This window comes from Lepidochelys kempii, chromosome 8, assembly GCF_965140285.1.
Source record: "Lepidochelys kempii isolate rLepKem1 chromosome 8, rLepKem1.hap1, whole genome shotgun sequence".
NCBI lineage: Eukaryota > Metazoa > Chordata > Testudines > Cheloniidae > Lepidochelys > Lepidochelys kempii.
The window spans coordinates 4,648,863-4,662,871 of NC_136387.1; the positions used below are offsets into that span (position 1 = coordinate 4,648,863).

General features: G+C 50.4%; 1 protein-coding gene across 3 annotated transcripts in view; it reads right to left on the reverse strand.

The window, feature by feature from the left end:
- LARP1 (La ribonucleoprotein 1, translational regulator) overlaps window positions 1-10,755 on the reverse strand; it is a 77,822-nt gene extending 67,067 nt beyond the window's left edge. For 2 of the 3 annotated variants that reach the window (XM_073355235.2, XM_073355234.2), the window contains exon 1: window positions 10,075-10,755. In XM_073355235.2, the coding sequence (XP_073211336.1) occupies window positions 10,075-10,561 (487 nt within the window). In that variant the 5' untranslated portion in view covers window positions 10,562-10,755. The remainder of the gene's footprint in view (window positions 1-10,074) is intronic. The other variant, XM_073355236.2, reaches the window with a different exon arrangement.
- Window positions 10,756-14,009: the final 3,254 nt, after the last annotated feature.

Here is a 14,009-nt window from a genome sequence, read left to right on the forward strand (position 1 = left end):
CAAAAAAACCTCTACTACTACTGGGAAGGTGGTGGGCAGGGAGGACAGAAGAGAATCTGCTGGGTCTTTTCACCAACTTGGGAAGGAGAAGGGCTTCCACAACTGTTTATTAGTCAATAAACTATTCTGTTGCACAGGTCCGCTGCCAGTGCACCAAGGACTGTGAAGTGACTCTGTAAGAGAGGGGCACACATCACTGCTCAGCTGGAAAAAATGTGCTCCAAATGTACCCTTGACCCAGACCTAGTCTTTCCCCAACCCTCCAAAAGTTAAGACTGATGCTTTAACCCCAAGATACCCAGCTGGCAAACCAAAGAGCAGAAGATAAGAGTCTACAATTGGCATGAAGGTCAACCTCTTCCCAGCACTTTCTACAGATGCCATTAGAGTTCAAATTTCTCTTTGCGTACAGCCCCAAACCCATACCGAGCAGTCAGCATCCTGCCCATCCTACACCAGACTCTTTTCAGATCCAGCCAACACCACTGTATTTGACTGGAAGGGTAACTGTTGAGCAACAGATCAAACATTCCCCCTCCATGACCTTCACCCCAGGGGAGCGGGAAACTGACAATAACCCAAGTTTCCCCACACAGAAAGTCTCCCGCCTCTACCGATTACCAATACTCCACCACCGCAGGACAGGAAGCTAGGAATGTAAGTAGGCACACATGGCTAGGGAGAGTAATCACACCAGCTACACCTTTTTAAAGCACTGCACCATCCACCACAATTCAGATACTATGATGTGCAAATCAGGGACTTGACTGTGCATACCCAAAAGCACATGCAAAGTTCACAATGCTGGCATTCAACACACATACAGCATACCTACTCAAAGGCTGAAAAAAAGAAAAACAGACCCTATGTTTCTAAATCAATGGAACTAGTCTAACTGCGGCAACTGCTGACATTGCCAGCATCAGCTCATGCTCCCCATGGTAAATCCCAGGGCACAGGAACTACTGCATTAAACGGGTCTTTTCCATTTCTAACTGATTTGATTCTATCAGATCACCCAGTCCAAAAGTGTCCAAAGCCATAGGGAGGTCTTGCAGTGGCAGCTGCTCTTCATCATTTCCAAGTGGAGATCAAAAAGGATCAGAAAAGAGATGACAGAAAATCATCTGCATTTTAAGTTTTAAAGTACACTCAGCTGCCAGCCATGTTGTTGTCCGACAGCACCCCAAATGCAAGAAAGCTTTGGGGAAATTCCCACTGCAGTGAACTTCTGGAACAAAGCCGTATTAATCAGCTACCAATCTGGAGGTAAGGTACAGGTCTGAGACCAAGGTCACTAATTCTCAGCCGCCCTCCCTCTCCTTGCGTAACAGAATACCCCTAGCCAGGATTCCACTAGTTTTTCCCCCACACATGTGCAGAAAGAATTTTGTCATGTGCACCAATATGGACACGGTATGTGACATCACCTCCATACTGGTGCACATAACAAAACTCATGTGGCGGGGCTGGGGTTGAGGGGTTCGGAGCCTGGCAGGGGGCTCAGAGCCGGAGCAGACGAGTGGAGCCTGGGATGAGGGGCTCAGGCAGAGGGTTGGGGGTGGGTGGGCTCTGGGGTGGGGGCTGGAGACGAGGGGTTTGGGGTGCAGGCTTCCCCGGGGCTACGGCAGGGAGAGAGGATTCCCCCCAGCTCTCACCCCATGGCAGCACCTGGGCTGGGGTAGGGTGTGGGGGGATGAGGGGAGCACCTCTCCCCGCCACAGCAGCTCCAGGGCTGGGGCTAGACACCTCTCTCCTGGCTGCGGCAGGTCCGAGCCAGGACTGGGTTGGGGCCAGGGCTGGGAGAAGGGCGCCTCTCCCCTAGCCGCGGCAGGTCCGGGGCTGGGGCTGGCGGGGAAAGGCATCTCTCCGTGTCGTAGTCTGAGTGCCCGTGCAGCACTTAATAGGCTGGTGCGTGGCCACACAGTTTAGAGGGAACCGAGTTCCTAATCCAGTCAGCGTTGCTTTGGCACTGCATGCAGAGTTCCTACCCCACGTGACAGGGACTAATCAAAATACAATGAAGGGCTGGGTGGCGAAGAACAGACCCCTTTAGTTTTTATACATTATAACCCTCAACAGCTCAGAGCTGTCTTGGAACTGGCATGCTGCAGCCTTCCAGCCCCCAGAGCAGACATTCGCCTGCTTGGGAAGGGGCCCGTGCAGGCATCGGTCCACACTAGTCCTCCACAAGCCATCCCATCACAGTGCAAACGATGTGCTCTTTGCAAATTAAGAGGAAACCCCAGCTACGATTTCAGAAAAACACGGCAGTGACATTTTCTGAAAACTTGCAATTAAAGGATGGACCATGTGTTTAGAAACATGTTGACACTGAATATGGCCACAAACCAGCCTCCACAACCATACCTACCAAGCCAGGCATAGGAAGCCATACACCCTGCAGTGTCTCAGTACAGCCACCAGTAGACCCAGTTTTCCAACAGGCTAATCCCAATTTTCACTCTAGGTTGGGACAGCTTTTCAACCTAGCAGCCATTCTGACACACACAGACACCTTCCATGAGCCAAAACTCCCTCTGCAAAGAACCCTGCTACCCAGCTTATTCGACAGCCACATTCAGCTCCCATTTGTTCTGACCAGAGACGTTCAAACACGCAAACAGCTGTTTTAAATAAGCTCTTGCTGTGTCACATTAACTTGTTACAGACCTCTCATCTGCACTCTCCCCCTCGCTTACCTGCTAAGCGGTCATGAGACTATCACTGGCTACCGGATTTTACTTCAGCTACTTCAGTAGCTTCCCCAGATTTACGGTTGGGAATACGCTCACCAGGTACAAAGCTCTGCATAGTTTTTCAGTAGAATTTTAACCCTTGGATTCAGAGAACACAAAGTTGGGACCAAAACACCGATCTGAAGTGAAGCACACAGCAAAAGCAGATGGAAACACGAAGAAGTGGAAGATCACACATTTGCACAAGGCATCCACACCTCTACTTTAGGCCAGGTAACAGCACAGGAGATGTCTGCGGATGTTGGAGTCTTCATGCTACCAGCATAACAATGAGATATCCTAGCACATCAACGACAGAAGATTTCAGCTCTACAGTAACTGCTCAGCCTGCCCAGGGGATTCACGAACATGGTTTTACAGCACACCTTCCATACCCAAGAGAGCCTCAGTTGCATACCAAAGTCGGAATTAGAGCTGCAGAGAGTGAAACCAACATATAGGTGAGCAAATATGGCAACCATTAAGCACTCAGCAGCTGGTCATACAGCCTTGGGCATGAGAGCCTGTAATATTAAAACGGGGGAGGGGGGGGAAGCAGGAGTGTCCCCCATGGCCACAACAGAAGTGTATGTCAGAGCTAGGAATGGATTAGAACCCAAGTATCCGGATTCATTGAGGTCTTGAGGTTTAAAAAGAGCACAGAATTGGGAGACCTTGTTCTCTTCCTAGTTCTCCTAGAGGTTAAATGCATGGCCCTCAGCAAGACAACATCCATGCCTCAGTTTACCTGTCAGTAAAATGGGGGCAATACTTATCCCACAGGAATATTATGAGGCTTAAGTTTCTGTTTATAAAGCCTACCAAGATCCTCTAGTGTCTGGAGTTAGGCAAGTACTAGGTTTAATTTTTCACTAAGGTTCAGAACTTCCTAAAAAAAGTCACCCTATTGACAGATGCAGGCATTATCCGCAGCTGGAAATATGGTGGCTGTGCCCTTTAAAAAAAATTTACAGTAAAGTGAAAACACCTGATCTGCCCTTATAACAAGTTCTGGTGGAGTTGGAGAAGGGAGGTAGACTTGGAACGTTTAACAAAAATGATTGAAAAAAGGCAGCCCTGTATTTCAGCCACTTAGCTCTGTCACTGCACCCTGTCTAGGGTGGTATGTGGTGTGTCCCAAATACAATTTCACATTACTTACTGGAATGCCAAAGGATATGGGATCATAATAGGGAAAGGGTGACAGAACCCTGCAACCCATTGCCCTTGTTGCCCATTTAGTGTTGCAGACATGTCTGTGCTCAATTCATTTGTGTGTGTGGATATCAGAAATATTACTGGGTAGGATTTTCAAATGGGCCTAAAGGAGTTCGGTGTCCAAGGCTAATCTCAGCCTGAATGATCACTAGTTTCACAATCTGCACATACCACAGATGCAATGCCAAAAAAAGCTGGAAGGGTTTAAAGCAAAGATTGATAAGAATCACCTGAATTAATTCCTTAGTACTGGACATCTAGAGCTTAGCATCGTATCAGGGAATTCTCGACTCCCAGCAACAAGGGGTTATGAATCAGCTCACTGAATACACTGCATTCCCCAACCTTCCCTGAAACAAACAGTGCCGAACAGAGCAAAGGTCCAGAATAAAGCTGAAGGGCACAGGTGTGTGGGGGAGGAGAAAAAGCCCTTTAATCTTTCAGGGCAGGAAGTTCCAGTCCCCTCACACAAAAAGTTACTCAAACCTGAGTTGTGGGATCAGGACTAAAGGCTATTTCAGAAGAAATGAAATCAAGGGGAACAGAGCTCTTGCTGTGACGTTAGGTCTTTGTTGCAACAAAGCCAACAGCACTACACAGCTACATGCCGTAACAGAATAAGAGTTGCCCAACACCTTGGAGATCAGCGCGTGCTGGATTACCAAGCATTGGCTACTCGGCACAATAGCAGTGACTAACTTTCTAGAGTCTAATGAAGAGTTACCTAGATGAAAGTGTGCCAACGGCAAAGCAATCTTCTCACTTGTGTCTCGTCTCGCTGGTGGGAGCTGGTTCCAAGTGCTTCTCCCCACACCTTTGTGGGACGCATCCCCACGGACAGTCAAGGAAGGATGAAAGGGAGCGTAATTGCAGTGTAGGGTTATGCTACCTCTTCCCGCACCTCTCATGTGGCGAGTGAGCCTCAGCTGTGCTTACCCACACATTATTTTATGCCCTTTCCAAACAAGCGTCAGCGGACATTGATGCTTGCTACAAGGAGCTAAGAGGTGTCTTTTGGAAAGCTTTACTTGGCCATCAAGATCAGCTAGGAAGAGAGCATACACCAGACAGTGAGCTAGAAACTGCATTAAAAAAGAAACAAAAAAAAAAGACCACTACATGCTATGTCTACACTAGAAAATGCCGTACAGATTTTCCAGCAACAGTGCACTTGCACCAGTGCAAGTAATAGCATTAAGAGTTAATGTAGACAGAACTCAGCCATTTTTGGCACTGTCATGAAAACCCAGCGGGTCTTGGTTCCAACAGAGGCTGTAAAATATAGTAGTGCTTAAGGAGCAATAAGTGCCTTGATACAATGTTTCTTTAAGCAAGTGCAGCAGTTTTTCCACAACTGGGTGCTAGGAACACATGAACCCTGTCCACACGAGCGCATACATCGTTGCAAACACCGATGCAGCTGCACAATTGGGGGAAGATTTACACAAAATATTTTTGGAGGAGATTTGTTAAAGGTTTCTCCTCGGGTCATATTCCTTTTCTCCAAAAAATTACCTAGAGATAAATAAAATCTCGATACATTGTTTTTGAAATTTATATATTAAAACTGGTGTAGAGCCACCTCTGGAAATAAAATCACTACCCTTTTCCTTTGCAAGATATTTTTCCTTTCTTCTGTATACACTCTATTATTATAGGGTCGTCTAGGCGAGATAAGCTACTGACTTTCTTTATTTAGACTATAACAGTGAACACATAGTAAGTTGTTTACCAAGGGGCTACAATTACCTGGATCTTGTTACAAGACCGTAATAAGGAGAAAAAGGAAAGAAACCATTACCAGTATCCATGTAAGTTATGAGACCATTCAGATACAAGTCTTCCTGCATTTGACAAACATTACCATTGTGCTAATCTTTAAGAGCCCAACTAAATATTTCCCCGGCTTCCTTATACCTCTGAGTCACTCCCCGAATACATAACTAAACTAGTCAAAATTCTAGGCAGAGAGACTTTGAGCATACAATACTAATGGAATCTCAGCAAATTCACTGCAACTTCTTCTATGCCATCTCAGCAGGTGCAGTAGCCCTTCACCTTTGGAGATCCTGCTGTAAGTCCTGCTTTACAGTATCCTGCCAGAGTCCCAGTACACATACCTCTCAAAGCCACTATACAACACGGGAAAATTACCAACTGTGTGTGGGGAATGCCCAGAACTGGAATTGTAGGGGTATTGCAAGTCTGAATTCAAATACCATCAGCACAGAACAGTGTCGAAAAGCTCAGATTCTGAGCAGAGACCTTTGCCTAAAGAGCATCTTTAGTCACTTAATTCTGTTCTACTGGCTTATAGCATATGCATGATGGAGTTTAATTTTTTTTTTTTAAACTATTTAAGGCCCCAAGTCTGCAAAGGCAATTATGTGGAGGGAACCTTGTACCTCTGCTGATGTCCACAGGTTTCCACAAGGGCTCACACAAGCAGACTAGCTGGCAGGGATCAGGTCTAGGATACTTTACACTTCTAGAACTTAAATGCAGCTTTGAAAGCAGTTCTACAGTAAGTTCTTAGTCATTCTGGGTATTTTGAAAAATAACTTTAAACTGCCTCAAATATTTGAGCTTTAGAACGCCACCATTAAACATGTGCAAAAATCAATTTGCTTGGAAGACCTTTAAAGACTGTTCTAACATGCAACTTAAAACTTTACCTAACCAACATGTATCTGTGAAATGGGCATACAAGCGTTGTAACTTTCCAGGAGCTTTTGGTGAGTGTAAGAAACCCTCTACCTCAAGTAGTTAAAGAACTTTTCTTGCTGTGACTGAAACCTACAAATGAAGGAAATATATTCAAGATGGAGCCCATCAGGCAGCTCAGCCATGAATCTGTCCATTTGGGTAGTTTATGACAACCATGTTTGTAAAATAAACACCTTTTTTCCTCCTGTTAATTAATAGGCAGCAAAAAAAAAAAAACCCCCAAACAATGCCCCAAGAGCAAAAGAGCAAAATAATATTGACAAGGCCTGTATTGTGTGAACTATAGACAAGGCTGCCAAGCTCCAGAAAATGCCCTACTAGTCAATTTCACTGTTTAACACCTTAAGGAATACTCTGACTGAGTGGAACAGAATTCAGGTTGTTACAATATTATTTCCTTTCAACAACTAATTTTCCCCACAAGAATAAGTTGTGGAGTTTCTCTCCCCCCCGCCCCCTCCAGAAAAGCCTAGTAGTGTTGCAATTCAAGTGCTGAACACTGGTTGTATCTTTCTTGAAGTACATTATTTTTTCTTTGAAAAAACAAAGATTTTCCCATCCTGATAACAGGACCAGTTCCAAAACATGCTGTCTTTTGTCCTTTAAAACCTGAAATATTAATGCATAAGAGATGAAGGCAAGTCAAAAGACTTTTATTGCAGACCTTGGGTATACTTTTAATCCATTCTCACCGCAAGTCTGTAGTCCTATAGCTTTGGAGTTTAGGATAAATATTGTAATTCACAAAGCTCTACACAGAGGATATGCGCAGAAAGTAACAGATGAAGTCTTTTCTGCTTACATCACAACCAACTGGATCAGCCTCCTGAATCACAAAAAGTTTGTACTGCACTTTGAAAATGCTAGAAGTGCTAAAAACTCTATAGAGAATGGCTATTTCAGAATGCGGCCCAACAAAGCAGCATTAGGAATCCTCACCGCTGCACGAAGGTGTGAGGAGATCAACTTTAGGTCATACAACAAGTAGTAAACTGAGGCAGCAAAACAGTCAGAACTTTGTTAAGACAAGACATTCTTATATCATTCCATGGTTTCACAGACTAGAGCAGTTTGCCTCCATGGAGATTTTTGCTGTGCACCATTAAGTTATCTCCTATATGCTCTTTCCCACTAAAAAAAGTATTCCAAGCAGATACTGCAGAGTTGTCCATCTTTCAAAGATCAATAACTATGATGATTCATCATGTTAGATGGTACCAGCTTTTGCAAAATGATGGCACACGCACTGATGAGAAACCAGATGTCATAGCTGGGAATGTAATTTAAAGTTTGCAAGGGAAGGCTGAAAAATTAAAAAGCCCTCATAAATGAGAGATCAATTTAAAATTCTCGGTATTTTCTCCTGGCAGGGGTTCCCTTCATGCTAAAACAGTTTATTTCTCCTGATGGAGGAAATATCTATTACAACGTGCAAGGAAATGCAAAGCATTCAGCATTTCCAATCTTGGCCTAAAAAGAATGGTGGAAGGAAGAATGCACAATGTAAAAGGCAGTTGTTACTAAACTACAACTGAACCACCCCTCCCTCCCCCCAGTAACTTTTGGGGGAAGAGGGGCTGAAGTTACACCACAGAATCAGCATTGCAACATGCACGATTACCAGAAAGCTACTCTGAATTTCCTTTGGGCCAAGGATTTATTCCAAAGGAGGGGGTGGGGAGAGAGAGTGTTGTTTGTCCAGCATATTCACCCTCCCTTTCCCATCCTCCACACAGATTCAATGCTGGGAAGGGAGGGTTACGCACTCCGGCTATGGAACTGCACAGAAATGAAGGATTGAGGCCTACATGTCACCGTGCCAGCAAAGCAAGGGAGACAGGAGTCAAGGGCCCAGCCGCATTAAGCTACAGAGGAATACGCACACGTGGGGAGGAGGAGGAAGAGAACTCCGTTTCCCCACACACCGCAGGGCCGCTGTGAGAATGGAGAACACGTGGGGTTCAAGGGGAATCCCCCCCCCAAAAAAAGACATAGCGTGCTCCGATCAATGGTGCACTGGATCAGACACAGGAGAGGCCGGATAGGGAGTGGGGGATGGGCGAGGGCTGGCAGATCCCCTCCCCCTCGCCCCCCCCCAGCACAGCTTGTCTGTCACCCTCTAAAGCTTTGCAGATTCTTGCTGGGGCGCAAATCGGCGGGAGAGGGGGCGATCCGTGCCGGGAAAGGGGGAGAAGAGGAGAAGGCCCCGCGGCGAGCCGGGGGCGGGGGGGGGGGGTAGAGAGAATCACATGCTCGCAGCAGAAGAAACCACGTTGTCTTTACTGCTGCAGTGGAATGCCGGGAAGGGGAGGAAGCGCCGAGCGCAGCCACCCAGCCCCACACGCGCGCTGCCCGGATCGAACGCTCAGTCCGCCGCCGTGGAACGTCCGCACCGCGGCCTGGAACGTTGCAACAGCGCCGTGGAACCCTGGGCACGAAAGCAGCCGCCCTCCCCTCCCCCCTCCACCACCTCCCGGGCCCCAGAGCCGCATGGCCCGGCCGGGCCGCTCCGCCTGGGCTAGGCGCCGCTCCCCCTCCCCCGCGCACACATGCTTCTCCGCCCTCATGGCTCCCACAGGCTGCAAGCCTCCTCTTTTCCCAGAGAGCCGGGGCTGCTACAGAAATCATAAATCCACGTTCCCCAGATGACCCCCGCCGCCCCCCCGGGCACCCCCCCCCCAAAAAACGTGCGCCCGGCGAGGATGAAGGCCGAGCGTGGCGGCGTGCGATCGGCTCCCCCTCCACGCTCCAAGGCCACATGACACGTTTCGTTCTCCCCACGCCGGGTCGCCGTCAGCGCGTCCCGATATTCGTAGCACCCGGGCAAACTTTGGCACGCGAATCCAGGCAGCCCGCGAGGGCACGGAGGGCGCTTTCTGTTTCTGGCCCGTGCCAAATAGACTCATTAAGCATTCACAACGTGGGAAACACGGCAACGCTAAACGGGGGGGGGGGGTGATCTATGATCTATTCCGAACAAGCCTCCCCCCCCTCCATACACACACACACACACGGGGGGGGGGGCCCTTCTCAGCATTTGTGTTACGGCCCCGGGTGGGGGGGGGGGAGCCTTTCATAAAAAAGGCAGCTCCCGTGTGCCCTGGACGAGCGTGTGTGTGAGCCCGAGGCCTTCGCGACCACGCTTTCCTCCGGCCGCCCCCCGCCCCCCACCCGAGCTCACTCCCCCAGCCCGTGCGCGGGGGCTGAGCGGGGACAGGAGCCCCAGGCAGGGGGTAGATGAAACAGCGGCGGAGCCAAGCAGGGTGGGGTTGGAGGACCAAAAAAAAAAAAAAAAAAAAACCCAGAGTCACCGTACTGCAGACCAGAGATCCCGCCCCCCCCCCCAACCCAACCGCGCCGCACCCCGCCCCGGGGTCGCCCCCGGACCCACCTGGGGGGGACTGTCCGTTGACTGTGACCACGGCCACCGGGGCGTTTTTAGTCCAAGGGTTCACCTTGGGCGGGGGGGCCTCGATGAATTCCTTGCGCCCGCCTCCTCCCGGCTCGCCGCCCTCCTCGCCGCCGCTGCTGCCCCCCGCCTCGCCCAGCAGCCGGTTCTCGCCCCCTCCGCGCTGCTGCAGCAGGTTCTCCTTCTCCTGGTTGTTGCTCTCCTCCTTCTGCTGCTTGATGCTGGGGGGCTTGGGCGCCGCGCTCCGCCGGGGCTGCTCCCCCGCCGGGCCGCCGCCGCCGCCGCCCCCCTTGGGGCCGCCGTCCGGGGCGCCCCCGCTGCCCTCCTCGGCGGTGGCCTTCTCCCCGTGGGGCATGAGGGGCTCGCCCTTCTCCCGGGCCCCTTCCTGGGGCTTCTTGATGAGCAGCCCGTGCTCCTCGGCGGGCAGCAGGCGGTTGCCGGGCAGGAGAGCCTCCACCTGGGTCGCCATCTGGGCTGCGCCGCGCCCCCCCGGCTGCTGCTCCAGGCGCTCCCCCCGCCGGGCGGGGCCCTGCTCAGCCGCACGCCGCCCGGAGCAAGTGGGGGGGCTCCCTGCACCAGCTCCCCCGCCCGCGGCGCCCCTCCAGCCGCAGCAATATGGAGAAGCACGGAGACCACGCGACTGGCACGGGAGCGCGCCGGCGGGCGCGCGCGCGCGCACCCCCCCCCTCCCTCGCTGCCCGCCGCCGCCGCGCGCGCACGCAGCAGCGCCAGCTCCGCCTTGGCAAGGGGTGGGGGGGGAGCGCGCACGCCGAAGGGGGACGGCCCGGGCCGGCGGCGCGCACGCGCCTGATGCAATTCGCGGCGGTGGGAGGAGCCCCTTAAAGGGGCAGCGCCTGCGGGGGGGGGGAGCCCCGGGGGTGCGGGGCAGCCTGCGTCTGCGGGGGGCCTGGCTGCTGGGCTGGGCTGGGCTGCTCCGGCCTGGGTGCTTGCTCTTCTCCTCCTCCTCCCCCCCAGCTCTGCACCTGCACCCCAGCTCCCCTCTGTGCAGGCCCCTGGCTGCTCCCCAGGACCCCCCCCCCACCCCCAGTCCCGATTTTATAGGGACAGTCCCGATTGTGGGGCCTTTTTCTTATATAGGCTCCTATTACCCCCACCCCCTGTTCCGATTTTTCCACACTTGCTGGCTGGCTGGTCACCCTCCCTCCCGCCCCAAAGCTCCTGGGCCCTGCACTCCCCAGCCCGTAGCTGTCTCCCTATTCCCAGCACGCCCTTGGCATGGCCCCTGGGGACACTTTTAGGGGCAGGAGTGGGAAATACAGCATGGGATTTGAATAGCTTGTCATCCTACTTTAGTATTCTCCCTTGTATACAGGTACATACGTTTGAGGCGGTTCTGCCAATTATCAACTAAGCTGCAGTATTTTCCATACCAGACATTTCAAACCACTGTATAATTTACCTGTTATTGGTGGTTGTCACCATGATCCTCCCAAACTCACATTGTTTCCATCCGATTTAATGTAGTTCACGGGGGGGGGGGGGGGGAGTAGGACTTCAAACCAAAGAACCCCTAAGAAAAAGGATGGCGTGGGGGGCTGTCTCCTTTTTATTGCCACAGCCGACAAGACCGGTCTAATACTGCAGTGATTCTCAGTCAAGGCATCCTATATTCACGACAAGCCTCGTGCGATCCCATATTCTATATTTAATAGCTAAGGGAATGCTTTACTTCTCTCCAGCACTACCTTCCATCTAGAAGAACTGGTATTTAATGTATAATAGGAGCTGCGCTCACAGAGTCGAGACACCCCTAGGAATATTGAAAGCACGACAAGCTGCAGCTTCAAGGTAGTGGTGCATGGGAAAAAGGGAAGAGGGGGGTTTTAAAGTTAGCTGTTAGGAAGAAAAGGGAAAATGAAAGAAAAGTCATGAAACAAAAACAGGAAAGAAAAGACATTAGACAAAGTCTTGGATGAAGAGATGAACTTTGCACTTTTTTATGAAGGACAATAGGGGTTAAAGTTCTAACAGACCCCCAGCCGGAGTTTCAAATAGCCAAGACCCCTCCACGGAGAATGTTTTGCCTCCGGCCGTCAACAGTACTTGTAACTCGTTGGTCATTATGTCCCCTTTTGTGCCCGACCCACAGAGCATGCAAGTCCATTGCAGCCTCCAGTTCAGAACCTGGCTCTTAGCTCAAGCTGTAGAGACCTGTGCTTTCCACTATGCAGGTCTCCAATTCAATTCCACATGTGGCGTTTGTCAAAGAGAGACAATTAGGTACTGTTGTCAGGAGCAGTTCAGATATCATGGTGGCCCATGGGGCAAGAGAACAGTCCTAGGGGTTCCTCTAATCTACCTTAGCTGGCAATTGAGTGCACTGTGGTCCCACCATCCTAGAGCTGGATGTGGGAATGGTGTGGGACCCAGCTATGCTGGCTCTGGGCCAGCTGATATGTCGTGTCCCCCTTCCCCCCCCCACATTGGGATAATTTGCAGCTGGCCAAATCTAGATGATTTCTGACCCCTCTGTGCTGCCAAAGAGGCACAAAAGAATCCGAACCCAGGGGAGAGTCTGGTTTGTGGTCTCTAAGACAAATAGGGCATTATAGATTAAAACCAACAACTTCAATAGTGTTTAAAACCAAACCGGAAGCCATGCAGTGTGTGGAGCACAGGGATAACATGCTCATGTGGATCAGCTGCATTTTCCCCGCTAGCTAAAGGTTCCCAGTTATCTCAAGGGTCAGCCCTAAGTAAAGTTCACTGTAGCAGTACAACCTAGCGGTGCCCAAGTTGTGCATGACTGAGGTGAGGTCCACATCAGTAAGAAAAGGTGGCAACCTCCCAGCTAGCTGCAAATGGAAAAGAATGTGGGACCAACACTGTTGCCATCTAGGAATCCAAGACCACGCGGGTGGTTGGACAAGCAAGAGGCACAGAAGTGCCCCAAGATCATCTTTGAGCATCTTTGGCGCAGAGCGGGCAAACTCCAGCAAGAGATGGAGTCATTACAAGGCCCTGTCAATTTCTTTGCTTTTCCTTCCCCAACCCCCCATTTGATCATCATCATCTCTCTCTTATGTGGATGAAGTCTCAGCCAGTTCATTCTTATTGAAGTCCTTGGCCAAGCACTGGAAAAGCAAGGAAACGGCCAAGTCTGGTTCTGATGAAAAGGACACAGATGTGAGTGTCACCAGCACTGAAAATTTCTCAGTCTGCTCTAGCAGCTTCAAACAAACAATAAACAGGAGGGGGATGACAAGATGCGACCATATGGGGTCCCACATGAGAAAGCCATTGGGGCTGGGGGAGAAGGGAAATGAATCCTTACCCACCACCATCCTCAAGAACCCGACAAGTGACGCCTTCCTGATGAGGCCACATATAGAGAGCTCACGTGTAAAAACCTGCCTGTCTATGTGACTGTCCAGGTAGAAGCATCAGTCAAATTATAGCTACAAAATTGCAAGGAATACCTACAGTCACTGCAACTGGTCCTATTTACCCTTCCTTAATTCCAGCCACATTGTAGTCCCCTGTGAAATATTTGTCCTGTCCATGCCACACCTAAGCTTGTCACGGTAACAATCTGTCTGCTCTGCACTGTACAGTCATTCAAACCCACCCGCGGGGAGAGGGTGCCATTCGGATGTGACTATTTCCAGGGCGCGGTGCAAGTGACAGATAGGCATCTGCTGCTGCTACTACCCCCTCGTTTCTGCTTCTGTCATACTTACCTGTCAGTGTTTTTGGGGCACAGCTGTTTCTATATTTAGTCTGCAAAACTGACGCCTGGATACCAAAAGATGATATGTTTATGATTCCGCTTTCAGGCCCAGAAAAGAAGGAGCATGTAGACACACGTGCTGGGGTCCTTGCCCATACCTAGGGCTGTGGGCACTACAGTAATAACGAATAATAAATATAGGACAGACACACTCAAACATACATTA